The 26,166-nt window shown below is 44.0% G+C and overlaps 1 protein-coding gene across 1 annotated transcript in view; it reads right to left on the bottom strand.

Moving 5' to 3' along the window:
• Positions 1 to 626: 626 nt before the first annotated feature.
• MAPKAPK3 (MAPK activated protein kinase 3) overlaps positions 627 to 26,166 on the bottom strand; it is a 41,854-nt gene continuing 16,314 nt past the window's right edge. Inside the window, exons 2-10 of the mRNA XM_042823355.1 lie at positions 14,611 to 14,750; positions 13,753 to 13,817; positions 11,544 to 11,623; positions 10,560 to 10,686; positions 8,967 to 9,042; positions 8,678 to 8,802; positions 6,640 to 6,725; positions 3,884 to 3,964; positions 627 to 2,416 (exon numbers count right to left, since the gene is read on the bottom strand). Of these exons, the coding sequence (XP_042679289.1) occupies positions 2,258 to 2,416; positions 3,884 to 3,964; positions 6,640 to 6,725; positions 8,678 to 8,802; positions 8,967 to 9,042; positions 10,560 to 10,686; positions 11,544 to 11,623; positions 13,753 to 13,817; positions 14,611 to 14,750 (939 nt within the window). The 3' untranslated portion in view covers positions 627 to 2,257. The remainder of the gene's footprint in view (positions 2,417 to 3,883; positions 3,965 to 6,639; positions 6,726 to 8,677; positions 8,803 to 8,966; positions 9,043 to 10,559; positions 10,687 to 11,543; positions 11,624 to 13,752; positions 13,818 to 14,610; positions 14,751 to 26,166) is intronic.

The following is a 26,166-nucleotide window of genomic DNA, read 5'->3' as shown; positions in this document are numbered from 1 at the left end:
CGCGGAGAGCGCGGGAGGCGGCGGCAGCCCAGGGCTATGGAAAGGAATGGGGGCGGGGAAGCGGGCACGGCCCTTCTCCAGCTTCTGCCGTGCAGGAAATAAATAGACCTTTTAATCTGCTTTCCTGGAGGCCTTCTCCATTGACCATTTCTTTCTGCTCCCCCTGCCCAGCTTTTTACTTCCTCGACACGGCTAATGAATGCACAAATGCACGATGGGTTTGATAACAGCCCGCCCCTTCTAAAAGCGGGCCACGAATTGAGGCCCCACGCTGGAGGCTCTAAAGACCATCGTGCCTTATGACCGCGGGTAGAGAGCCGGCCACCGCCTCGAGCACGCCAGGGCCCTTTAAAACGTGCGTGAACGCAGCTAGACGGCTTTAGGAATGGAGCAGATGGGACGGCGAGCCAGAAACATCGGCGGCACACACGGGCGGGCGTGACGGCGGAGCTGGGAGGGGAGCCCGCAGCGCCTGGCAGAGAGGAGTTGGTGGGAGGGTAGGCAGCTGGGGGCAGCAGGGGGCGCTGCGGAGCAGGAGGCCGCAGCTGCGTGAGGGCGGGTTGGTTCCACGCCGATCTCGCAGGGGGACACGAACTGCGACACGAACAAAAGCAGGGATAACAAGACAGTGTTGGAACGTGGTTTATTAAAATCCATTTATAAAACCCTAGCTCGACACAGAAGGACGGAGGTCTCGTCCAATGCTGATAGATGGGAGCGGGGCTCTCCAGGAGGGTCGGAAGCCTGCAGGTCTCTGCCGGGCGCAACAAAGCCGTACTGCAGTCAGATCTGAACCTCAGCCCCCCAGCCCTGCTTTCCTTCTCTTTTAACCTCCTTCTCAGGCTGTTAACACAACAGCTCTGTGTGTGCCAACCACAAAGCAGCTTTTGCCCGCACCACTGGAAGTGTATAATTTTCATTCTAGACTCTGATAATATTTTACAAACATTTGCTTTACCTCAACTAAAAAAAACCTACATCATATAGCAAGAGAAAATATTTTGATCATGAAGTAAAACAAATTACCAAGGCTAGGATACGACAGAACAAGAATTAGAATAGTAAAAAAAGAAAAGAGTGCATATCCTTAAAGGTGGCTTCCCACAGGTGACAGAAATCTTTGGATCCAGAAACACTGCCAAAACATCAGAAATAAAGCAGCAACCTCTCCCTCTTTGCTCCCAATAGCAAGTAATCCCAGCACATCAGAACTGGAAGGATAGCACATGTCAGGCAGGGGATCTGCAGGGCACTGCAGAAGGGATGCTGGCAGATACTGGAGGCCACTCGCAGAAGGTGCCATTTCCTCCTGAATTCCACTGTTCTCTTCCAGACCAAAATCCCATACACAGTTGTGTGTCCAGCTGCACCCTGGACACTGCAGATCCATAAGGAGCCATAAGATGCTCAGCAGTACACTTGTGACTAATTCAATACTGATTAAAACTCTTGATGTGAAGTACTGTTTAAATTAAAAACATCACAAGAGACGAATCTGACAGTGGTATAGATGCAACAAAATGGTTACATTTATAAAGCGAGTGCGTAATTAGAGGAGAAACCACAACAAACCCAATTCATTACGTAAGACTACATGAAGACTCCGTGAAAATGGAAATGTATGGATGCTTTTTTCTTCCTACAACAGGAATAAGTGCTCACTGCTCAGATGATATTCTGGAGCGATAGGAGATACATTTGGAAACACTGACTATTCTTATCTATTCAGGCACAAAATGCTGTCCACATACATCCAAAGTAGAACTGCACCTGTACTACTCGTACAAAAAGCATTGGCGTTTTTCTCCTTTTTCAGTACTACTGAAACTTTTTTGAACTCCTACAACACTTGGCAGAACACTTGGCATTTTTTCTATTCCCCAGTTTTAAAAGGGCAGCAGAAGTTACTCTCATAGATGGCTATGAAAGCCTCAGCACACTAGCATGCTGAGACTGTCTCCTGTTCACTCACCCAACACAGTTAAAGCCAAAACAGAACCTCGTAATATTTCTGGTATTGTTATACTTTCCCTAGCAATACGCAAACAGAATCTTATCATATAAAGTAGCCTTTATAAGCAAAGCCCTGATTCAAGATAAAAAAAAATGTTCTCTTCCTCCTGCTCCCTCTTTGCAGGACAGATTCTTTGCAGTCTCTGTGACTGCACTCAGTCACCTCAGCTGATCGTACTCGTTCATTTTAGATTGCTCTTTTTAACACATTTACCCTCCACCCACAGGTCCCTGGCTTCTCTCTTCATTGGTTATTGCACCCTGGGGCTGCAGAAGAGGCGCCGGACTGCTTCTGCTTCTTGCGGCGTTTGTTCAGGAGGCGGTTGTTGGATGTTTTCAAGTCTTTAATTTTCACCTGATCGTAGTCCACCCTCATGGTAGCCAAAGCACTGGTCATCTCCTCCTGGAAACAAAAAAATTAAATCTCTTGAACATGCTGAGTCAGAGAGCACAGCCTCCATATGCCATTGCTAGGTAATGAATGTACAGAACGAACTCTGTTGTGCCACAGCCAGGAACAACCAAACCCTTTCTGCTGCTTTGGGCTATGACTGAAGGCTTCGTTCTACTCATGGACTCATTCAGGAGGAAATATTCAGTGTTTCACATGTGGGTACACAGGACTACGCTCTGCTGGCCTGATTTCCACCACATCACCATGCCCAGCATAACTTACTGCCTGGCTCCAGGCCTTCAGCAGCTGCTAAATCCAGGCTTCTTATAACAGTCAGTGCGCTGCTCTCCTTGCTCCGTTACTAAAGGAACCAGAATAAAGAGTCCACACCAGAATAAAGAGTCCACACAAAGTTACTTAAAAGTATGCACTTCAAATTCATGTGCCTTAGCTTGAAATAGCATTTAAGTGCTGGCAAATCTTAAACTTTTTAATAAAACAGATTTTTGCTCACAGCCTGTCAGTGAATGCCTATGCATTTAGTTCAGAAAAGGAAAAAAGATTAAATATTATAGGAATGCTAGTGACCTCTGGGACCTGTACAGAGCACAAACATAAGTTCTCAAGGAAGCGAAGAAGCTTAAGAGAAAATATCTGCTGGATCCCTCTGACTAGGGAGGTGCGTGTTGCCTAGATTCTATGAAATTTTGTCATCATGTGGCTGAACAGATGAGACTACACACTGGTAATTTAAATAAAACCAGCAATCAGTAGAATACCTTAAAGGAACGATGCAATTAGCAAAATGCCAAGTATTATAAGTGCAGAAAGTTAATTGTAAAAGTATGCCACCTGATAAAGGTAAGCAGGAAAGAGTTAAGGCTTGCAAACAACTTTTAGGCTGCCCTATTGTTGCACTCTGCAGGAAGCATTCAACTGCCATCAGTACAAATAGTAGGTGATACACCTGGTTAGATTAAGGGAAAGACAGATATGTTTTTTCTTTTTTTCCTCCTCGGTACTAAAACTGCCACAACAAGACAAGGCTGAGGTTATTTAATGTTGTTTTACAACACAAGAACAGAGTAGAAAAATAGAACGCAGCCCAACCCCGCCTCCCATCCTGTCCCCCTCCATTTTCATCATATCCTTCACTTCACCATAACGAACTGTCCCTTCTCCTCTGTGCTGCATGCAGCGGCTCAGCGGGTAGCATCATTAAAACCTTTGATCATAAGCATTTTCTTTGTTGATATTTTGCACAGCTGTAAGGCTGTCAGGCGAAGCTCAGACACCATTCTTCTTTTCTAAACAGTTATCATATACACTACTGTTCTAACTAGGACTGTTCTTAAGCTTCCGTTGCTTAGCATGGTTGTATCAAAATTACCATAACCACCAAGGAAATAAGCATCCACAGCAAAAAGAGCCCATCCAGTCTCTTATCTGAATGGCCTCAGGAAATATCTGACTCACTTTAACTTCATCCCAGTGGTCCTTGTCCTCTTGCAGGACCCGTGCGGTATGGAGGGGCGTTGGTGGCACTGCCATCGATCTCTGAGAAAAGCAAAAAGCACCAGAAAATGAGTTCTGCAAACGCAGTTTTGGAAGTGACTGCTCTTCTATGTGTATCGAGGATATAAAACTTGATCTAACATCCTTCAGTGCCCCCATTATTCATGCTTTCCATCACTCCACAAACCAGTAGATAAAAACTAGCCTGTGTGAGGTGGTCTCCATGTGGCAGTATCACTGCAGAACATGGGGAGACAGAAATCAACGCTGAGTTTCTTTCACTCTGCTCTCTTCCAGCTCAGCCAATAAACCCGGGTTGGATAATTTTTTATGCACATTTCCCATTTTTAACAACTTAATTTCACTGTTCATTAATTGTTCTAAAGTGCTTAACTTGACCTTTATCTTCTAGGATTTGTAGTAGGAGATTTTTTTGTCTTGCAGATACCTTCACAGAGATTACCAGTTCATCAGATCATAAATGTGCCCAAAAGAAGAAGCTGTACTATCTTTCAGAGTAAGTACTGATTCATTATTCTGGCACAGTAGAGAAGAAAATGAGTGCATTGCTTGCGATGCTCTTCCACACAAAATTGAGATCTATGTTCACCTGACATGGCAGATCGGTAGATATTTTAAATTAGAATAAGGTACAATTTCTAAAGCACAGTTTCCTGGTTAAATTCAGCAAGAAGTATTCCTTGCCAGACATAAACCAAACCCTAATTTCATTCTGACTGTCTATCTTCCACATGTTTTCCCACGCAAACTTCCTGTCTACTGCTGTGGCATCCTGTGTGTCAGCAAAGGCTGAGGAGATCACTATATTTATCACTGCAAAATGAGCCTCACACTGGAAGCAGTGCTTGTACTCCACCAGCACACAGCTTCAATGTATCGAGTTCTGCCGCACCTACAGAAGGGGAAGCAGAACTCCAGACTCCCATGTCCTCTGGAAAAGAACTCCAGCTGGCAATGGCATGGGTTTATCAAGCACGGGTGGGATGGAGAAGAAGCAGATCAGCCTTTGTGGTGTTCCTGAACAGGTGCTGAACGCACCCTCCTACCTGCTGTCAGCAAGCTAGAAGATTATATGCTCCATCTGAGCTGGTTTTTTTTCATAAGCCACAGTAACATCCACAATAAAGGCCACGTATTTTTAACAGGTTGCAATAATAACAAAAATGTGAAGAGGGGAAACAGACTATACTGCTGATTGTGAGGCATCTCCATATAGACTTAGTAACAGAAAAGGAAGAATACAGACATCAGTTCTGTTGGTCTTTCCCTTCCTCTGCTGCATGGGAAAAACAGGTTCAGTGGAAAAAATGAGAATCTGCTGCTCCTGGAGCGTGCTTCCAGGAATGGTAGTCGAGCACAGCTCGTTGGTGCTGCAGCCTATAGACTTTGTCTCTAATCTCCTCCTCATTAACTGGTTATAGGAACATTTGAAGTAACACGTGTTGCTGTAGGTGGCAGCTTCCTTAGCTATTAGGCTCTCATTCTGTGAAGTTTATCGCCTGCCGACTTCTGGAACACCTCCTTTTCTTCAGCCTTCAAACACTTAAGCTGGAGGTATTTATTCTCAGTGATTACACTTTTATTTGGCTAAAAACAAACAAACAAGCAAACATGTAAGACTGCCTAGATTCTGTTACAGTTTTACAGTCTCTCTGTAACCTCAATTTCTCAGCTCCCACAACTCTAAATGAAGACATCTAACTGCTCCATCAGAGTGTTATGTGGCTACATTACCATAAGATTCTAAGTGCTTTGAGATATTCAAACATTACAGAAATGCTGACTGTAACTTGTGATTTTTTTCTGTCCCTCCCTCCTGAGAAACAGGAAAGACAGAGAAAGGACTACAGGAGGAAAAAGCATTTACAGTTCAAGCTGTTCCTGGCTGATGACTTTTTGGGCAGTAAGAAATTTGTCCTTTTAGGCACAAATACGAGAACTACAGGCTATTATTTTTATCATCTTGAGTGATACCTATGGAGCAGACATGATACTCTGAAACTCAGTCTGATTAACAGATGGCATTCTTGTCTCTTGTTTGAAATACTACTGCATTAATAAAATGAACTTCTACCCATCTCCCACCATGCAGGAAAAAAAAGAAAATCAGATAAAAAAAGAAAAATAAACTCCACCAGGTTACAGATTGAAACCTGAACTGAGACCATTAATAGCTCCGTGTAGCACCTTATCTGGCCATCTCTTACAGGGCACTGAGCCGAAAACCCTGCTCCTCCCCCAGGCATTTTCCAGGATCTGCCAAGGATGAGAATTCCCGCTAAGCATAAGACTCTGCTCACACTAACACAGCTATGCACAATGGTGCCTAAGACCACTAATAATAGCTCTCTCTAAATCCTGCACTGATGAGGTAAGTACAGTTTATTTTTATATTTTTTAGAGGGAGTAACGCGCGTATGTACTGCAGCCAACAGTGACTGCCTGCTCACAGAAGACGTAGATGCATTTTGCTTCTGCTTCCAAGGATGCTACTGTGGGTGTCTCTGTGTGTCCTCTGGTAACACGAAGAAGAATTGTGGTTCTACAGGCAGGTGCCCTTCTGTGAAGGGTATAGTAGGTTAATTAAGTTATGAGCAATAATCGTCCTTCTCTTGCTGTGCTACGTGGAGCTATACCATAAGCTCTGCATGCAAGAATTCATCTTGCTCTCTTGTAAAAAGCTACAAGAAACTCACGTTAATCCAAGGGTGATTCATAAATTGGGAAATTGTCATCCTCTCTGTTGGGTCTGTCTTCAGTAAGTGGCGAATCAGTTGTTTGGCTGAAAAACAGGACCAACATAGCGTGTTGTAGTCTACTACTGTGGTCCCAAAAAAAGCTCGAGAAGACCTGCTGAATGAAGAAAGGTAATTTTCCAGAACTCAAAACAGTGTTTCCAAGTTAAGAAGCCATATACAGTGTGGGAGGTTATTATGCCTGAAGAGGCAGAACATGGAAATATCTCAAACCGAAAAGGTAAGAAGGAAGGACAAAGGACTGGAGATTCCATGCATGCTATCTACTTCACAAGACCAACAGTCATGAGATCAAGAACTTAAGAAAAAGAGAAATAGAGGAGCATAAAGCTGCTGGTTTAAAATATGGCAACAAGCCTAGCATTATGGGCTGAACGAATGCATAAGCTGACGTTTTGAGAAGTGACAGAAGACAAAAACTAGTTGTGAAAACAAAGACAGTGAACTGCTCTGACAACTGTGAGGCCACTAAAAAAAACAACAAAGTCAAAGAAATGGGTTACATAAACTGGCTTTACATCAGCTTTCTGTGAACGTGGCACTGGCCAAAGCAAGAGGTACTAACTCTGTAACTGAGATATGAGATGACAAGAGTTTGAACAAGAGATTCAGTAATGTGGACGGACCGCACCCAAGGGACATTATTCAGAAAGAATCATAACTTCCTTGGGAGAACCTAGAAAAACTTCTGAATATGTTCTTTCATCAGCATTAAACGAAAGATGACTATGCTTTGAAAGGCCTGTGACAGATAGAAGTTTGAGACTTTAATGACAGAGGCCACAAAGATGATATACATTTAGAGAGTACCTGGAGGCTAAAATCTAAAAAGTTTTAAAAAGGAGGAAACCATGAGCAGAACCCACTGATTATAGGAAGCTGGGGGGAAATTCAGAAGTAGCCTCCAAAGACAACGTACTGCAGGAATGGTCTAAAACGAAATGATGACAGGACCATACAGAGGAGGGCAAAAAGAAGCAGGCTAAAAGAATGCCTATAGGCTAGCCAAACATTAATATGTTCAAAGACAGAGGACATCTATCTTCACTGAAGCAAGCATATGGAAACTACATATTTTCCAAGCAAATGTTTTCTGAACAAGCTTTGCTAGCATTACAGTAACTACTGTAATACAAACAAAATCCAATACTGACAAAATGGTAAGCCAGAAACCCAAACATTAAACATCTTCTCTACCAAGATGCAGTAGTTGATACTGCACACTCAGTCACGAGTTGTTACAACAATGCCACAATCACAGTATTCTTCAGGATATACTATTAGTGCTTTAGCAGCAAGTGTGACAAGATGTTAACAGCAGTAGAATAATGGGCTTGTTAGAAAGAAGATGTGCTCAGAAATTGTTGACCCTTCTCTCTAAAATGGGCAGTTGAGACCTCCAGGTTATGACACTGTCAGAATAACAGAATCAAAACCATCCACTTTCAGGACCGGTTTGAACCCATTCAGGTCACAGCTGAGCAGCAGCAGGTTTTGGTCAATAACTTATACAAAATAAATTGTTGACCTTGATTTAAGTGGAGGCTGGCAAGCTGCCACGTCACAAAGAGCTAGCATAAAAAGTTGCCGACCTTGCTGGCTGTATCACCAAAGAGGGCAAAGACTGAATGAGTTCTGAACAGAGTTTGCCTTTCTTCCAACTTAGCTTGTGTTACAGCTACCCTGACAATCCCCTTTCTCAGGATTATATATTTTTGTTTCCTGAGGGTTTAACTCAAGCTTTCACTAGCACTAGCTGGATTTGAAAACAAGCTTTCAGTCATCATTTACTTTTTGTAGTGCTTTGTTGCTGGCTAGTGTCTGAATTCCAAGTCCTCTTACAATACCTTACAATAAAAATACTAATATTAAAAAAAATTTGAAATAAAACTTAAAATCAGGTTTTTAGAAAAAGTGCTGTGTGAACACTTCTCCACTGCACAACACTGCACACATCAGAGGCACTGAGCATTCTTACCTTCTTCTGACACTTCAGCCCATTCTGGATTGGGAAACCCATACTGCCCCATTCGAATTCTTCTCTTCATCCCTGGAGAAATAGCTTGTCCAGTGTTTGAGTAGAACGGAGGGAACCCACACAGGCTGTAAGAATGGACAAAAGAAGCCTTATAGACTAGAAAGCTCTTAAACTCCAATGCAAGCTTATGCTCTTCTGAAGGTAGTGTGATCCTAGTGACTGACTACTTGTAAATGCAGATTTAATAACATCCGTTATTTCTGTTAATCTAGACTCTTCAAGTACTTACAGAATGTATGTGATGACACCCAGAGACCACATGTCACATGATTTGTCATACTTTTCAGGACCAAGGACTTCTGGGGCTGGAGAATTGAGAAAAAAGCATAAACTAACAGAATACCACGTAATTCTTCATGTTTCCACCACTTATAAGTAGCAGCATAATTCAACAATAAATATAGGAGGCATTAAAAAAAAAAGTAAAATCGAACCAAAAACCCCCATACGCCACACGCTGCAGTAACAGTGTGGTATTTTCTATTGACAAGTTCCCAAGCACATCTCTGTAGCTTTAAAGAGGAGGAACAGAACTGGCAAAATGCCCTGTACTCTTCACCTTACTGTCTCTCTGCTCAGGAGAGTACTAAGATTACAAAAAAGCAAGAAGGAGGTACAGCTAGATGTGTACAGGGAGACACAGCACTGAAAGAGGCCTGAGCGTATGTTCCAGCAGTCAGAACAGAAAGGACCTGCTTAGCTGTGATACGATTTTGAACAGTACCTATGTGGAATGTCTGGCTTTTTCAACTACAGAGCACTGCATCTTTCCCTAAGCAACAAAACTTTACAGAAATGCATTCAGGGGGACATTTTCCTCCCCACACCTCCTGGGCAGGTGAACTGATAGGGGCCTTGGGTTTGTAAGAAATGACTCTCTAAACATATGAGCAATCCTACTGGTTTATTTAAAAAAAAAAAAAAAAAAAAAAAGGTGTTGAGAAGGAAAATGTCAGCCTGTTTATATACAAATATAAAGGCAGAAAAACATGGATGTGAAAATTCTTTAACATTTTATCACCTATCCCAGTTAAAGAAAACAAAGAAGAAAGTACCAGGAAGAAAACTACTGCTATGGTAGGTTTCTACTAACAAATGAGTACCAACATCTTCCATTACAAAAAAAAAGAGGTCATGTCCACATAGAAAAAGGGAACTAACTCTTCCAAAAAATTAAGCCCTTTCTCCTCCAAAAAAATTCCAAGCACAGACTGCCTCAGTCGTACCATATGGTGAATGACTATTAACTCAGCGACCAAAAAGGACATACTCTGAAATGAGTGCACAGAGCACAGCCTGACGTGGCATTCATTACGCAGTGCTTTGGACAAAACGCAGGCAAAAATTCAGCTGTGACTAAGTCACTTCGATCTTTTATTATTAATTCCTCCATTTGCCATCTTTAAGAAGCCTTACAACTGATGGAGTACTCTCCCTGATTTCTTATTGCATTAGTTAAGCTATGGGAAGCTTTGCAAGGAAACACCCAAATAATTATGAAGCCAAGTTCAAATTATGGCTATTATTGCATCATCCAGAGGAAACATAAGATTTACTTCAGTGTAACCAGATGTAAAATGTTCTCTCTCCTTGATCCTCATTCGCACCCCTTGTTAAGGCTGTTTCCTACTAAGGAAGAAAAGGAAGAGGGCTGGACTGGACCCAGACTAGGTTTTGGGATGGGCTGGATACTATTTTAATTCTGCGGGCTCCCTTTTTGCACTACATCCACAGGAGATCTGCCACCCGTTCCTACAGCCCACAGACCCACTGTAACAGGAGGAATGAGAAACACAGAATAAATGCATTTTGGATGACTCACCCACATAATAAGGAGTGTAACAGGGGGTCTGCAGTGCATTTTGTACAGTGGTTTCTTTGGCAAAGCCGAAGTCTGTGAGTTTAAGTACAGTATCCTTTTCTTTTGATGTGTAAAGCAAGTTTTCAGGCTGAAAGACCACCAGGAGAAAGATAAGCGGGGTAATGAAGAGAGGCCTCCAACAACAAGCTGTGCAGTCAAAACACTCCTGCTTGCCTTGATCAACACCAATATTTGGATCCCCTCTTTACCTCACACCCCACCATATCGCACAGGAAGCTTCCTCCCAACACACCAGCACCTTTGCTCAGAGCAAGGATCAGCGTCCCTCGCAACACGGCGTTAGTTCGCTGAGCGTGTTCAGGGAGCATTTGAGGCTATGCACTTCAGTTTCTGTGCTGGTGACAGGCAGTGGCACACAGCTCCACAGTATGTATATGTACACATGTCTGAACTGGTAAGCCATTCTCCAGTTCCTACCTATGGAGCATCTCCACCACATACGTGTAACCCTCAGCGACGCCAAACAACGTCAGTTCTCCTGCCAACTAAACGCACAGAAGCATCCACAGAAACTTCATAAACCCTTTATTACAAGGAAAGTACAGTTCAGAAAACAAATAATAACCGATAAAGACTGCAGATGATGATACAGCACCTAGTCTAAATTTACTTCAGGCAGTGTTATTTTCTTGTTAATTAACTGAGTTCCAAGTTGCTGGTACCTCTTCAGCTAACCATCAGACTGCATCCCCTTGCATCCTCTACACAACTGGAGAGCTGTGATTGAGTCACTTAGCACACATGAACATTTTGACCTTGGACTAGAAGTGATCTACTTGTGAACAAATCCCCTCTCACACTGGCAGAGGAACAGGAACACTTAGATAATCTATTTGTACTCCCAGTTCTATTTAAACCACCACCACCCATTTATTTTTCCACCCTACATTCTTTTCTCCCGACCACACACCTCCCAGACCTCACCTTGACGTCCCTATGGGCAATGTTCATTGAATGCAGATACTGGATGGCTGTGCCAATGTCTCTCATTATTTCAGAGGCCTCTAGAAATACAATTTTAGGGAAAGGTCACATTAACATTCCCACTGTAACTCAGGGACATGCTTGGGAATGCTTATGACTTACGAACAGCTTGCTGGAATACATGGCTAGCATTGAGAGTAGAGTATCTAAAATTAGCCCTAGCAGCTGTGTTTTGGTTTTGCAGGCAACCATACCCCAATCCCCTGGCTGCTCAGCCCTCCTCCCAAGCAGGCACAGCAACCAAACAGTTGAGAATTCTGCTTTTCATGAGCTTGGAAATTTGTGCTTTAATTTTCTCACTGGAAAAGCAGAGAAGGTACACAAGCAACTCCCAGCCAGGACGCAGCTCTGGTAGTTCAGGACATGACCTTGGTTATCCTAGACAGAAGTTTAACTTTCAGTTTCTAGTTCAGGGGTAATGGGAGGATCTAATAGATTTTCTAAAAATAGAGCAACATAACAATATAATAATTAGAGGACAGGTCACATCTTTTTCACTGTCTTTAGAAGTTTTCCTTGGAAGAAATGAAGTCAGCAGTTCTACTCTGCAGAGCCCAAACCTCCTACTACCAAACAAGATGTTTAGAAAATTTAACATATATCCCAGTGGTAAATTTTCTGGCTGGTGAGCTGCCTTGCAAGAGCAGTACTCAAGATCTGGATGAGTTCAGTTACACACGGAGAGTTTCGGAGCAGGAAGGTGTGACATTCCCCTTACAGCAAATGAGCATTATATTACATCTTCATTAACAGGGAAACAGAAATAGCCACTTCAATTTGCTGCTCTTTTCTGCACAGGTAGGAACCTCAGCTGCAACCGTGAGAGGGAAAAGAGAAATTATTGTACTGTAACCTGGAAGCCTTTTTCACATCACTTTTGATTGATATTATGCAATCTCAGGCAATAATAACCAGAAAAGCTAAAAAAGACCCATCTCCTCAAGGGAAAGCTGTGCAAAACTTCTCCCTTCCTGGCACAGGCTGAGAAGTCTGGCTTTAACGGCAAGTTGCTGCTGATGAATAAATGACCAGTGAACCTGGGGAATCCAGTGCTACAGGGCTTATTCATATCAGGAATGAATGAAAGGCTATTTTTATCTCAACACACAAATGGTTTCTGAGGAAATACATAGGATACTATATAATACTATCTAAAGTAGAAAAATCCTGTCTATAGCGCTAAGGACCATTAGAACAGTTTCCTCCCTGGAATCTTGCATTTTAGAGAGGAACAAAGTGTCTGAAAATGCTCATTCTCCAACACAACGCTCATATCAGTTCAAGGACTCATCCCTGGCCAGGAAACATGGGAACACAGGATCAAGAATAGCCCAGCCTCTATAGCAGCCTTCCTAAACACAAGCTCAGGTATAATTTACAAACTCAGGTATAAACTGTTCCTCTTCAAATCATTTTGTCAGGACATCAGTTATAAACACTAATATTTTCACTCCTGGTTAGAAATAACCTTGTTTGTTGTGAATGGGCAAGAAGAACCACATTCAAGCACACCTGTAGTACTCAGTAAATAACGATCAACACTGACAGTAAAAATGGCAGAAATATTTTACTGCAAGCTCTGTCACTGGCTCCTAGCAGGTCTTTACACATGCACACAGTCCCTATTATAGATGAGGAGGCTCGTTTGCAGCATGGCTAATAACACTTCCTTTCAAGTAGTACTTTAAAACCCTTGAATAAGAGATGTTTCATAAAATGTGATTTGCTCATTACATTCCCCACCTCACAGCATAGTTGTTTAAGGGACAGCCAGAATAAAAATCACAGCAGGACCTGAGCTGATGTTGGGAAGTGGTCTGGCAGGAGACCAGAGACAAGAGTAATAGAGGCTGCAGTGGCTCATAATTGAAAAAGCTGAGCAAATATGTATAAGGAATTTTCCTCTAACCTTCCGCGTTGTGCCTGAACTTGGCACAGTCCGGTAACTTTTGATTCAAAAGAAACTTTGGAGGTAACTCTTTACTACAGAATTGAAAATAAATAACATGGAAACCTACCAAAAAAAAGAAAAAAAAAAAAAAGAAAAAAAAAAAGAAAATAAACAAAAGAAAAATCTTGTAAGAGACCTAAGTAGGGGGAAAAAGCAAAGAAGCAATTTGTCACAATCATGAAACTTGTGATTTTTCACCTCTCTCGGTGAAAGCTTGGTCTCCTCTCTCCTGGATCCTGCTAAACAGCTCTCCTCCCTCCATGCTGAAACAAAGAACACACAGAAACAACAACAAAAACACCTTATGTGAGTGGGAAAGACCAAATTAACACCTGACTGCGCATCTGTGAACCATGGCAGGAACAGATTAGAAGAGATTACAGACCACCTCCCATGCCAATGCCTCTTAAACAGCACGCTCCTTCAAACCAACGCACAGAGCCACTGTGATATGGAATAAATAGAAAGCAAAGCAAAACCAAGGAGTTTTGATGCTTTCTGCTTAATGCACACTGACATAAGGAACACGATACTCGCAGTTGGGAAGTCAGATATGTTGGCAAAAGGAGGCTGTTTTGTGTAAGGATAGGAGATGAAGAAAATAGGAATCAAAGGTAGTGAAAAATGTTATGATTTGTCTCTAGTGAAGACACCACTGTGGTATTACTGATCACAGAGAGAATAGGAAAAGTTATAGTGGAAACAGAATAAAAACGATCCTGTCAGATCAGAGGACTTGTAGTTGGAAGTCCAGTCGAAGTATATCGTATTTGTACAGACATATCTTTCAAGATCATATTGACTGGCCAGCTTTCGTGAGGATAATTGTCAGAGTACAAGAAAAATTTGTGTCATGCTTAAGGTTCCTCATTCTCCCACTGCACAAGTTGGCTGAAGCAGCTGTACATTTACCTACAAGTTCTATAGAGATAACAACAGGCTTGCTGCCCAAACAAAACTTGTGCTAATGAGAAAGCCCTCTTAATTCTTTTCTAAGCCTGCATTTTCTCTCTCTGCTCCCCTCACCCCTCAAAGAGCAGTGCTGCTGGTCCATACCATTCCATGACAATGAGGAGGCATCTCTTTCCGTGATGTATGTTCTCATAAACATCCAGGATGTGGACAATGTGGGGACAACCCGATGCCCGCCAGTGATATTCTACTTCCAGACGAGCTTTTGGGTTGTCATACAGGAGCTGAAAGAAACAGAAGAAAGCAATGACACCAGCTTGTATTATTTGGCTTTAATGTGGTACGTAAATGCAGCCCATTTTTGAGTTTAAGGATGGTTCCAAGGACCATCTGGGGCACTTTTCTCCAGCCAAAAAATGTCAGTCCATCACAGGACTTCCACCACCTCTGAACTGTCCCACTTTCTAGACTGAAGAATACAGAAGCCACAACTGGTCTTTCAGAGCTGAGGAGTCTGGAGTGGCAGCAAGGAGAGATTTTGAAGGAGGTGGATACAGAGCCATCTCATCCAATTCCAGATGAGAAAATGCAGGTTTCATCCTACTTTTTTTGCAGTACTCACACTGCAGCCAAACAGAATATGTTGTGTAAAGGGAACTCCTGTAAGGAAACAAGACCTTGTACGGCCAGGTGGGCTGGAGCCCCCCACTTTCTGGATGGAGCAGAGACTCATTCTGCAAGTAATTGTAAAAGAGGAAGGAAAATTCAGGAAGGAGGCACAGCTTCCCTCCCACACCTTCATTTTATGTCTATTTTATAGATTTTTTTTTCAATACAGCTAAGTATTCCACAGAAATCCCACCTTCCTCTTGGAGGAAAAAACTGTTGGAAGAAGGTGTAGCCTCAGGACACAACCACTCAGATCAAGAAAAAAATGCCCTAAGCTAGGGAAAGTAATTCTGCCTTCAGCTTAGGATTAACTCTGTTCCAAAGCAAAACGGATTTTATGATCACTTCTCTTCTGCCCAGTTTTGCCCTCCACCACCTCCCAGTTTTTGCTTTAGGGATGGCTCTCAGGACATCTGCTTTCAATGGAAGGAAAATTAAGTATACACCTAAGGGTTAAAGCCATAGCAGACAACAGCACCAAGAGGCTGCATAAGATTTCCTTCCAAATAAAAGCATCTGTTAGTCTGGATCCTCTCATTCTGTTCCCCTGCTAAGGACAATGAACCTCCAACCTGCCCCCAGATGCTGAGAGAAAAGTCTTCCAGGTGCAGTGCAAACCCTTACAGTTCAGAGATTGAAAGCAGTAAGATTTTTCATACTGACTCTGAGCAGGTTTCTTAAACTTGATAGAAACATCTCACAGCATCAGGGTCAGAACGGCCCTTCAAATACCTGAATGCCTGCACTTCTCCCCCTGTCACATGCAAGGCTGGTTTATTTTAAAGGCGTTAATCTCTGGAAGGGAGCTCTAAGAGCTCATCTTTCCCATCCTGGAACCTTGCACATGAGAAACAAGTCCCATCCCTACACCATACGGCTGCGATTTTGGTTTGGTACTTCATACCCTGTGGAAATAATCATTGTAATGATAGAACAGCAACACAACGGGTGTATATAAAGCATCCTCCAGTGCACTGAAAGGGTAAAAAAATACCTCTGATCTAGTTACCTTAGAAAAGGATTAAACAACTGCGCAGGGCCTCTTTTCAAACACAGAAACAAAAACTACTGCACTATTTGGTATTAGCCTGGAGCTCTTCTTGTGTTTGCCATCAGGTCCCATCCAAAACACAACTGCATGATACCTGCTGAAAATATGTGACCTGCCATTAGGGACCTAAGAATCAGCTCGGGAAAATGAGATCGCTTCTCCATCCAATTGCTGAGCTTCCCAAGGCTCAAACAGTGTCTCAGACACCTCTTGGAATGCAGAAGCATGAATTAAAGGTCACGGGAAGGAAGTCACAAATTCTAGTTTCTGTACTGACTCCAACGCAGGCAATTTGCATCACTTGGATAAAGAGCTTATTCCCCTCTGCTGCTCCAAAATCCCTATGGCAGAACAGACACAGCAACACAGCACGGACAGCTGTGTCACCACACAAATTGCTGGTGGACCCCTGGGCAGAATGCAAAGGGATTCTCTTCTCCTCCAGGCTGGGAGTAGGGAGAGACTGCTGTGCTTCTGTGATGGAGGAGGGTTTGACCCGCCTGAGCAGACACTCTCTACCATGGACAGCCCCGGGGGCTGCTCAGCTCTGCCCGATGGGTTCCACTGCCTCAGCATACTGCCAGCTTCTCTGTGGTGCAAACAGCTGAATAAGCTTTCTCACTGGGTGCAATGCCCTTGCAGCCAACCCACTTCTTCCACAGCTGTCACTCTGCACCCAGAGCACACTCGTTTGAGATCACTCGCTATCCGCCTCTTCCTTCCTGCTCCAGCCCAGCGATGGCCTGATTTCCAACACAAATAACTTCCTAAAAAAAGAGATGGCTCCAATTTGGACAAAAAGTCCATTACCAAGCCTGAACTCGCCTGCTATACTTTTCATACCCAAGCCCATTCAGCAGCTTTCCCTTCCCAGCCGCTGTGTTCCAGGGCCGTCCATCAGCATTTTCCTCTCTGCCCTTCTGAGCTTGGGCCTGCACCTGGAGGGCTCTTCAAAGGTTCAACACTGCAACAATATAGCTCCAACACCCTCAGGATTAACCAGGCTGCTCAGAAAAGCATGAGGCAATTTACTGCTTGGATGTGACCGGATCAGCGCCACTTCTGAGCAGGACACTACACAACCCTCCTCACCTTTCCTGTGCTGTTAATTACCCATAACCATTATCTCTACTAACGTTAATTGCGCTATAATCTGTGTACCTGGCGTTTGCAGTGTGCAGAGATGGTTTTCATGTTTGCAATGAGTGCTTATGGAAATTTCACTGAATTGAATTCCCACTCTCCAAGGTGCCTTTACAAGGCATTTGGATACTCGAGGATCTGCAACTTCTGTTCTCCATTCTTACAAGCAGGTTTCATGTACCCCTCAGTGCTAAGCTTGGATATACTCATATCAAAATGACACTTGGAAAGCAGAGGAAAGGAAGTGCAAAAAGAAGAGTACGCACACCAAAACGTGCCAGAAGCCAAGCAATGTCTGATGCATCAAACAGCAACCTCTGAATTTCTCCTTCTGAGCCTTAAACATAAATTAAATCTTATATCTACATCTGGAAGCTATAATCTACATCTTTTAAGTAGTCTCACAAAATCAGATGCCTGTACAACGAAAGCCAGGCAAGGCTAAAGGTTACATTTCTACAAAATGTAGGTGATGGTTTAGAAACAGCCTGAAATTCTAGCCCAGTGGTAGCAAAATTGTAAATACTGCCATCTTCTCAAGGCTGAAGAGAGTCCTCAGTCTGTTCCTATAGCTGTGCCAGCCACGCTACCACTGTGCCCAGGTCTCTGACAATATACATCAGAGCTGAGGGAATCACTGACAAACCCAGAGCTTCAGAAACTCTTCTGAGACTGCTGGTTCATGCTGTGGTCTGAAAAAAAAGGAGCTCCAGTCTCCCCCAAAGCTCCCACATGGAATAGCTGAGTCGTGACCCCATGGGCAGCAGCATGAGCCAACCCAACTCCTTATCAATTAAGCCCCCAAACTTTGTCCCATCTCCCAAATTTTCGCTGTTCCAGATCAGAAATCCATTAAGAGAGCTGTTCAGCTCAAAACCCAACACATTTCATTCAGAAAATCAGGGCAGAGAGGGGGGCTGCCCCATGGCCAGGGCCTGCACATTGCAGCTCAAGCTCCCCAAGCTCTGGAGTACTGCTCTAACTCAGGTCAGTGAGTGCCTACCAAGCCAAACTTCAGGACTGCAGCCTTGCTGGCCAGTGCTGTGCAATTTCTGCCTGCGCAGAATTTCTTGATAGGGGAAGGAAAAGAAAAAAAAAGAGAGAGAAAATAAGAAGCGACACAGTAGCTTCTAATTGCTTTTCCATTGATTCAGTGTTGTGTAAGCAAAGAAGGAGAGCAGGAACCCTCATACGTTAACAGACCAATCTATACAGGAAACAGCCTCCTAAGGACCCCAGAGAGCAGCATTTTCTGGACTCTGAAACCACAACAGCAGAGAGAAGATCCCCATAGGCAGAGGTGTGTGACAGGCTGCGGGCAGGAAGCAGCGGCTGCTTTGTGACTTTCCCTCTTCACACGTGCTAGCACAGATGAGATATTACTCATCTGTGCTACATCTGTGCTACACACGTGCTAGCACAGATGAGATATTACTATTATACTTGCTCTCCATTCTCCACACAGGGAATTCAGACCCTTGCACGTATTTGTTTCATTTATTTGAAATTTCAGCAACTCCCTCAGGTTCCAGCCCTGCCAGAATTAGAGCTGTCACAGGCTCAGCTATCACCTACTGCACGCACCATGCTGGAGCAGCACCCAGTGCTGCATGCATCTTTCACCCGCTCCAATTCCAGACCCTTGAACTCTCATCTCCTTCAATAGACAATCACTTTTATCACCCCTACAGTCTATTTTGCTCACAGGAAGGTTCCCCGTTATTAACAGGAGTGGAGCTAGAAGAAACTTTCAGTTCCTGGGATTCTCAGCAGAGACACGTGTATTTAAGCAGAGCTGTTATTTTTCTATCTGAGTAGAGAAAGCCTCTGCTCAGGCATATGTGGGTAAATGCCTAACTTCTTTCGCTTTTTTTTTTTTTTTTTTTTCATGTAGCTGTTACAAAAAATGCTGAATCCCACAAATAAACCTGTGAATGTAAATTCACACTGATGCGCAGAAACTAACACCATTTGCTGCATTCTTTATTCAAGAGGAGCTGATGGCAAAAGGAGGCTTGGATAACATTTCTTTCATCTCTACTCTCTTATATGCTACCAAAAAAAAAAAAAGCTATCACTGTGGCTCAGGACATCTAGTCTTTTCTTACACCCTGACTGTTTGAACATCTATTACTTCAACGTTAACAATCTTTATCTGTTTCAGATCCCTCCACAAGGGATAAAGCCACCCTTTGTGTCTGAACGCAGAAGGAACTGAAGTTACCCAGAAATTCTTCTTTGTGCATCAGCACTCCCCATCAGTCAAATGGCAGAAGCTCTTGCCTGTTTGCAGTGGCAGCCCAGCAAGCAGGAAAATGCACAAATGCAAAGCTCAAAGAAAGCAGTGATTTTTTGCTTAATAAGACCCAACGCAGTTCTGATAGAATTATTTAGTGCCCCAGCATCAGTCCATAGGAAAAGGATAAAACCAGAGAAGCACAAGGTCATCACCAAACCTTCCTCCTTTTATTTCAAATTCAGCTGAGGTTGTTAGAAATGGCATCTCCTTGGAACCTTTGCTGAACCTGTCTGTGCTGCGGCTGCCATCACCACCAGCGCTGAGCTCCACGGCTGGCCCCAGGGGTGGGCTGCTGCATGACACTGACAGCAGAGCCCAGCAGCACCAGCTGCACCACGTGTGCCTGCAGGACCTCTGCTTTTTGCTCGGCCTAGTGAGCATCAGAATTCATTTCCTGTGCCGAAAGATCCTGCTCTACCACCTCTCCCCTCTGATCTTCCAGGCCCAACTCAGCGATGGCAAAAGTCAGTGCAGGCCTTTGGTGCCTTGACAGCATGGAGAATGAAGAGGATGGATGGCAGCTCACACGGTGCCAGTCGCTCTGAGCCCAGCCTCCCATCAGCACGGAAGGCTGAAAGTTCTTACACCCGTATTTCAAGAGGAAGAGCAGAGTGCACAAGGCCAAAGGCACAGCTTAGCACAGACATGCTCCTTCACAAGAATCTGCATGCTGGACACGCTGAAGAACCGAGGTCTCTGAGTGCTGCCTCTCCCCACCCCCAGACAGCACGCACTGGGTGATGTTCTGCTATAAGCCTCTCTTCTGCAGTGCATCAGCCAGGGCTCCCAAGCACCAGCTCTGGTGTGGTTTGGGATTTTATTTACAGCAGTAGCATCCAAACCACAACCAGGCACTTAGTAACACAACTCTGTGACCTGAGGTAAATAAATGAGACATACCACTATTAATTCTCTAATTACACATGCATCTAGGCATTCATTCTGCAAAGGTCAACTGTCTTTGTTCATAAATGTTAGTGGAGATGCAGCAAACAACTCGAATGGTGAAGCAGCTGGCCAGTTTACATTCCAGAAGTATCTTCTTGCACACACAAGGCAGGCACAAAACATGGCAACAGAACCACACTGATGAAGTTGTTTCTGTAGGAAAATGAGCAAAAAAAGGCCCATGAAGAAAATCAACTGTTCTGATAAGTACTCCAATTATATCAGATTTGACTATTTGAACCACAGTCCCAAAAACAGGCTGTACATTCAATGCTATGAAGCACACAGAAGTTTCAATAGAAGTGTGCTATGCAAGAGACAACTTTGCATTTTAATACTGCACTTGCTCTGCAGAGTGCATGGAGACATCATTATTCTTAGTTACACTCAGCTGTGACGGCTACAAACCACCAACATGTGGCTTCTATATTATTCAATACTGCAACCTGAGCTAAAAAATGTCCCTCCTGAAAATTATGTCACTTTTTAATTACATTTCTACCCTCATGCCCTCACCAAGAGCTTCACTTCCCTCCTGCCAGCAATCATGTCTGCAGCCATTCCTAACACACATACATCAGTCATCTGTTGTTTTTACTTCCTAAAAGGGTATAAGATGATGCATATGAGAAAAACAATCTAAGCACACAACGTACTGAATAACCATTGCACTCTACTACCCACATTTTCCCTGAGAGTCAAGGAAAAGACGAAACGCTGTCAGTGTTATTTGTAGTGGTTCCTGCTCACGCAGTGCCAGCCACCACTAAAGCCACCTGCAAGCTGCTGCACAGTGGGACAGCAGCAGGGTTAGCAAGGCAAACATGCTCTGTTGGAGCAGGATGTGGAAGAGGCACAGCCCAGGCAGAAAAGTGCTGCCATCTAGGTCTGATGCTTCCTTTCTTGCTCTTTCCACTAATAAATGGTATCAAAATTAACACAATTGATGATACTGAACAAGGCAGAAGAAAGAATTAGCAATGTGTTTAACCTCATTAACCTCAGATAACAGCAGCTCCAAGAGGAACGTCTAAATGCCCTCTTGGCTGACTTCGCCTCCCCTCCCACGAATTCAGAATGGCCACCCATGCATGCAAGGCCTGGCAGCATGCCGTGCAAGGACAGGTCTTTCGCACATAGCCCTGCTCTTCCTCTTCTTTTATTTATTTAACATCCTTTGACATTCCCTTTCTCCACGCCCACACTTGGGCTTTCTCTCACATCGCCTATCAGGCCAAGCAGCATCTCTCTTCTGTAACACCATTTGCCTCAAGTATTCCTCTTTCAACACAAGTCATTCTGTGATTCTGAGACAAATCGACCCAAGAACCCAGAAATAAACAAGGAGCTCTCAGGTCTGCCATCTCCCACTCCATAGATTCACCTACTTCTAAGCATTACCTTAAAGCTAAATCCCAGACATCAGTGGCAGTACTCATATCCCTCATGGATGAGGTGTCAAGGTTTTATTCAGTTCTCAGGAATCCAACTGGAGTGACCCAGGCAGATCAATACCAAATGCTTACTCCTGAAAGCCGTCACCTGCAGGAACTTGACTTGTCTTCAGAAATAAAGCTCCGGAACCTTCAGCAAGGACATCAGTAAGACCTCCCTGCTGCTACCGTTTGTTGCCATTTATGTTTTCATGCTCATGTTTGCTGCTGGCATTTTCAGGCAAAGATCTACATCTTTCTAAGTCTTAACACAGTGGTTGATGGCTTAGATGTGCATCAGGCAAGAAGATCCCTGGAACTGCTTATCGTGCCAAGCAGAAATGCAACAGAATGTGTAGCTGAAAAGAAACAAAACCAAATCATCCAGCACAGGCTACAAATGCAAAGGAAGCCATTAGGAGAAAGAGAAAAGTAAATTTCTCTCCAAAGATTTCTCACACTTATTTTGTCTGAATCTATATTGTAATAAACCTGGAGGAGGGGGGATTCAACAGATGGGTTCAACATAAGCAAGCATTGGTGCAGTAAAGCTGTTCCTGATGTTGCAGTTCTGCACCCAGCCCTGCATGGGTCACTGCTCCCTGCTTCCCCAGGCACACAGGTTCCCCAGGCTTCCCCGAGCTCCAGAGGGCGGTAAACATCTCTCATTTTTGCTGCCCATTTTATTTGTGCCTTTAGCCAACTTGCCTCCCTGTATTAGGATGTGTGACAGATGGGAGCAGAGGTCTCTGGCCCTAAGAATCCATGACCCACTTCTTTTTCAGATGTTACAGGAAAACTGCTCTACATTCCCTGCATTCAGACACCACAAAGATAGAACAGAACAGCCTAAATAGAGTGGGTTTGGTTTTTTGTTTTTGTTGTTGTTGTTGTTGTTGTTGTTGTTGTTGTTTTTCCTTGTTTTTCCCCAAATTCAAGGGCATTTCCTTCATATTTCAGAACAGATTTCTTCTCGACTCCTGGGTTGTGCTGGCTGCTTCATGCCGCATGCACAAGGCATACAAGACTATGCATGCAAAAGGCAGATCCCAACAATATTTGGGCATCTGTGGTTTCGATACCTCAGCTAAAATGCCATCAACACAGAGGTCTGAAAAACTGAGATTTGGTAAAAACCATCACTGAACAAAAAGCAACCCAAGAATTTCCACTCATCATTTTTCTGAGCTGGAAGATGCATCCCTTTCCTCCTCCTAAAGCATCACCTGCAGCATACCTGCTCAGGGCATGCTGCAGTGCTGGCTCATTTCCACAAGTTGGTGTGCCTGAAAGAAAGAAGTCCGCGCTTCAGAAAGGGCTGGAGAGGCAGGGAGAAAGCTGGGACAATGGAGAGAAGGGACTCGGCATGTCTTTCTGGCCTAAAGTCACCTGCTCGATTCTAAGTAACATCAGTATATGGAAGCAGCCACTGCAGAAAAGCATAAACAGCTTTCGACTCATTGAGAATCAGGAAAACACGTCCGCACCAAGGCTGTGCTAGCAGGAAGCAGGCTGCCTGGTCCACCAGCAGGGCTGGCCAACACTTGGCTGGAGACAGTGGCACAGGGGAAGGCGCTCGACCAAGATGCTCTTCCCATCATGGAGACAGATGTCCCGGTGCAAACAGGAAGGGATGGGAAATTCACAGATTTTGGACATCATACAGCACTCCATGTTACACAGGTAACTCTGGAGGTTACCTGACATGTATGCAGGATTTTGTCCGAGACCTGTCAGGTGCTGCTAATCTCAACTTTCCTGTGTTAATCCTATCACCAAAAATGTTCAGGTGTTTATTCACATATGGCCACACAACACTTTCCAAACCATACCACTTGTAATACTTCAAGAAATCAACGCTTGGTTTGTCTTTGTCATCTGATGTGTCATGAGATGAACGGGTGGCATTATTCAAACCTTAACACACCAAACCCTTCAGCTCCCAAAGTCTCGGTTTCCCCCTAGCAGCTGACTATTCCCATACTCTGATACTTTGAACATGGAGGAAGAGAGGCTTGTGCTGCCAGACCTCATAATTATCCATCACTAGCTGCATCCCTGGCTGCAAAACCAGCACTATTTTTGTCAAAATTAAAAGTTCCCATGTGAAGATACACAACTCATTATTATAAATGCCTTCTTAAGGTCCTGGATAGAATCTCTGCTCCAAAGCCACCAAGAAACTCTGCATTTAACCATCAGAAACCCAAAGGAGGATCTGCCCATTATGTCCAGGTGCCAGATCCTCACAATGCCTGAATTATGTCAGGGTCTCCCACTTCAGTGCCTGGATCCTTACAGCTCTCACAGTCATTACATGCACGTGAGGAGGACTGAGAGGAGTCTGAAGACAAGTTGTGTGAGCACTGGGAGCTGCACACCAGTACTTGCAGAGCTGCCGGAACGTGAGACAGCTGCACTTCATTTCCAAAACACACAAGCACCACCAGAAGATAACTAATGCCCATTTCCCAAAGGAATGCTATGTGAACACAGCTCCTGTGCAGCTCCCTTATCCCCAGGAGCTTTAGGTGGAAAGAGCCCAAGAACCTGGGGCTTGGAAAATGGGAACAGAGCTCTGCCGTAACTGTGACAAGCTTACCGAGGCAATTTCTAATAAAGGATTTTCAGCCTCTGCAGCAGAACAAAAAATTCTCTTGCCTTGTGAGAAAGGTGGAATTAGGTTTGGCTGCAGAAACAGGGCTGAAGTCTGGATGTTTGCTCTCATTACTAAAGGCATGTTTTTCACTACCCCAATACAGAATACACCATGGAGCACCTCCTCGTCCTCCCACAAAAACCCTTATTGATGGGCTCAGTATTGTTAGAGAGATCCAGGCTCATTCAACATTACAAGACCAACTGGACATTATGAAGCATACAGGCTCTCATATATGAACTAAGCACTTATTTATAGAAACTAAACCAAAAGTAAACATAACAAACAGCAGAGCCACGAATCCCCATTGTTTTGCGAAGCATGGGGTGCTTTGTTCCCTGGTAGATTCGCCCACCCAGTTGTCTTAGATACCTTGCAGAAACGACTGAAAGCAACAGGTATCTGTCAGAAGCCAAGGAGAGAAACAGAGCTGAATCCCAGGAGGCAGCAGTGCTCCCTTGCACCTGGGAGATGAACTTTGAGCTTCCATTCAGCAGAGATACTGCTCTATCTAAAGGGCTCTTGATTATAAATACTCTACAGCATTGTAGATTCTTGCAGCACTGCTCAGCCCAGATTTCACTTAGGCCATACAAAATATCATCTCTTCTGACTATGCAATCCTTCCGAAAAAACCCACAAAACCAAAACCAACCAACCTGCACACAGTTCATAGCTACATTCCTCTGCCCACCTTTGCCAACCCCCATGCTGTCAGCCTGCAAATAAAAACCACTGTCAGAGATTCCCTTGTGATCAGAACCTACTGCATTCAGCGCACATTTCACACTGCACCCACAGCTCAAACATCCTGTCTCTAAGTAGGTACTGGCAGGGTGCAGCCCTACCAATACATACATGATACAAAGCAGAGCCCATGGCCAGCCCTGCCCTGTGCCCCCCATGTCAAGCTGACGCTGCGCAGCCCTCACCACCTCTCCCACAACTCCCTAACATGGGCTCCTTTCGCTGCTCACAGCACATGAGCTCCGTGAGTTCCAAGATTTTTGCAGACCCATTAATATTCTTCCACATAGACAAGGTGTCAAACCACGCCACTAAAAATTACAAGGGAACACGCAGCCTGTGTAGTTTGTTTTTGCCCAGGATGACTTGCAGCATTTGTTGTAACCACCGCAGATGCCCAGCAGCACTGGTACCAAAGTGCAGGCAGCGCATAGCCTGGGGTTCCTGACACGGTGCAGGAAATGAGGTAACCTCTGCAAAACAAAGTGAGGAAAAGGAACGAAAGCTGAATTCACCACCTTGCACATTCCTCTTGTCACCAAGAGACTGGACACATGGACTCCCCTTCTCTCCTATGTCTGTCACAAACACCTTCTGGTACAAATCCTCTGTGGATGTCACTTTCCTTGTGCTTTATCACAGCATGGTGCTTTCAGCACAGATTGTTTGAGAAGCTCAAACATAGACAAGAGTGGCTGTAATAAATCGTGATAACATTAGTTCTGTGCATACAGCATAACTCAGTAATTTC

Source organism: Centrocercus urophasianus, unplaced genomic scaffold (assembly GCF_019232065.1).
Source record: "Centrocercus urophasianus isolate 14NV4802_14NV808 unplaced genomic scaffold, USGS_Curo_1.0 seq_22, whole genome shotgun sequence".
Classification (NCBI taxonomy): domain Eukaryota; kingdom Metazoa; phylum Chordata; class Aves; order Galliformes; family Phasianidae; genus Centrocercus; species Centrocercus urophasianus.
The sequence above is the reverse complement of the archived record's forward strand: the minus strand, read 5'-3'. Positions and strand labels throughout refer to the sequence as shown.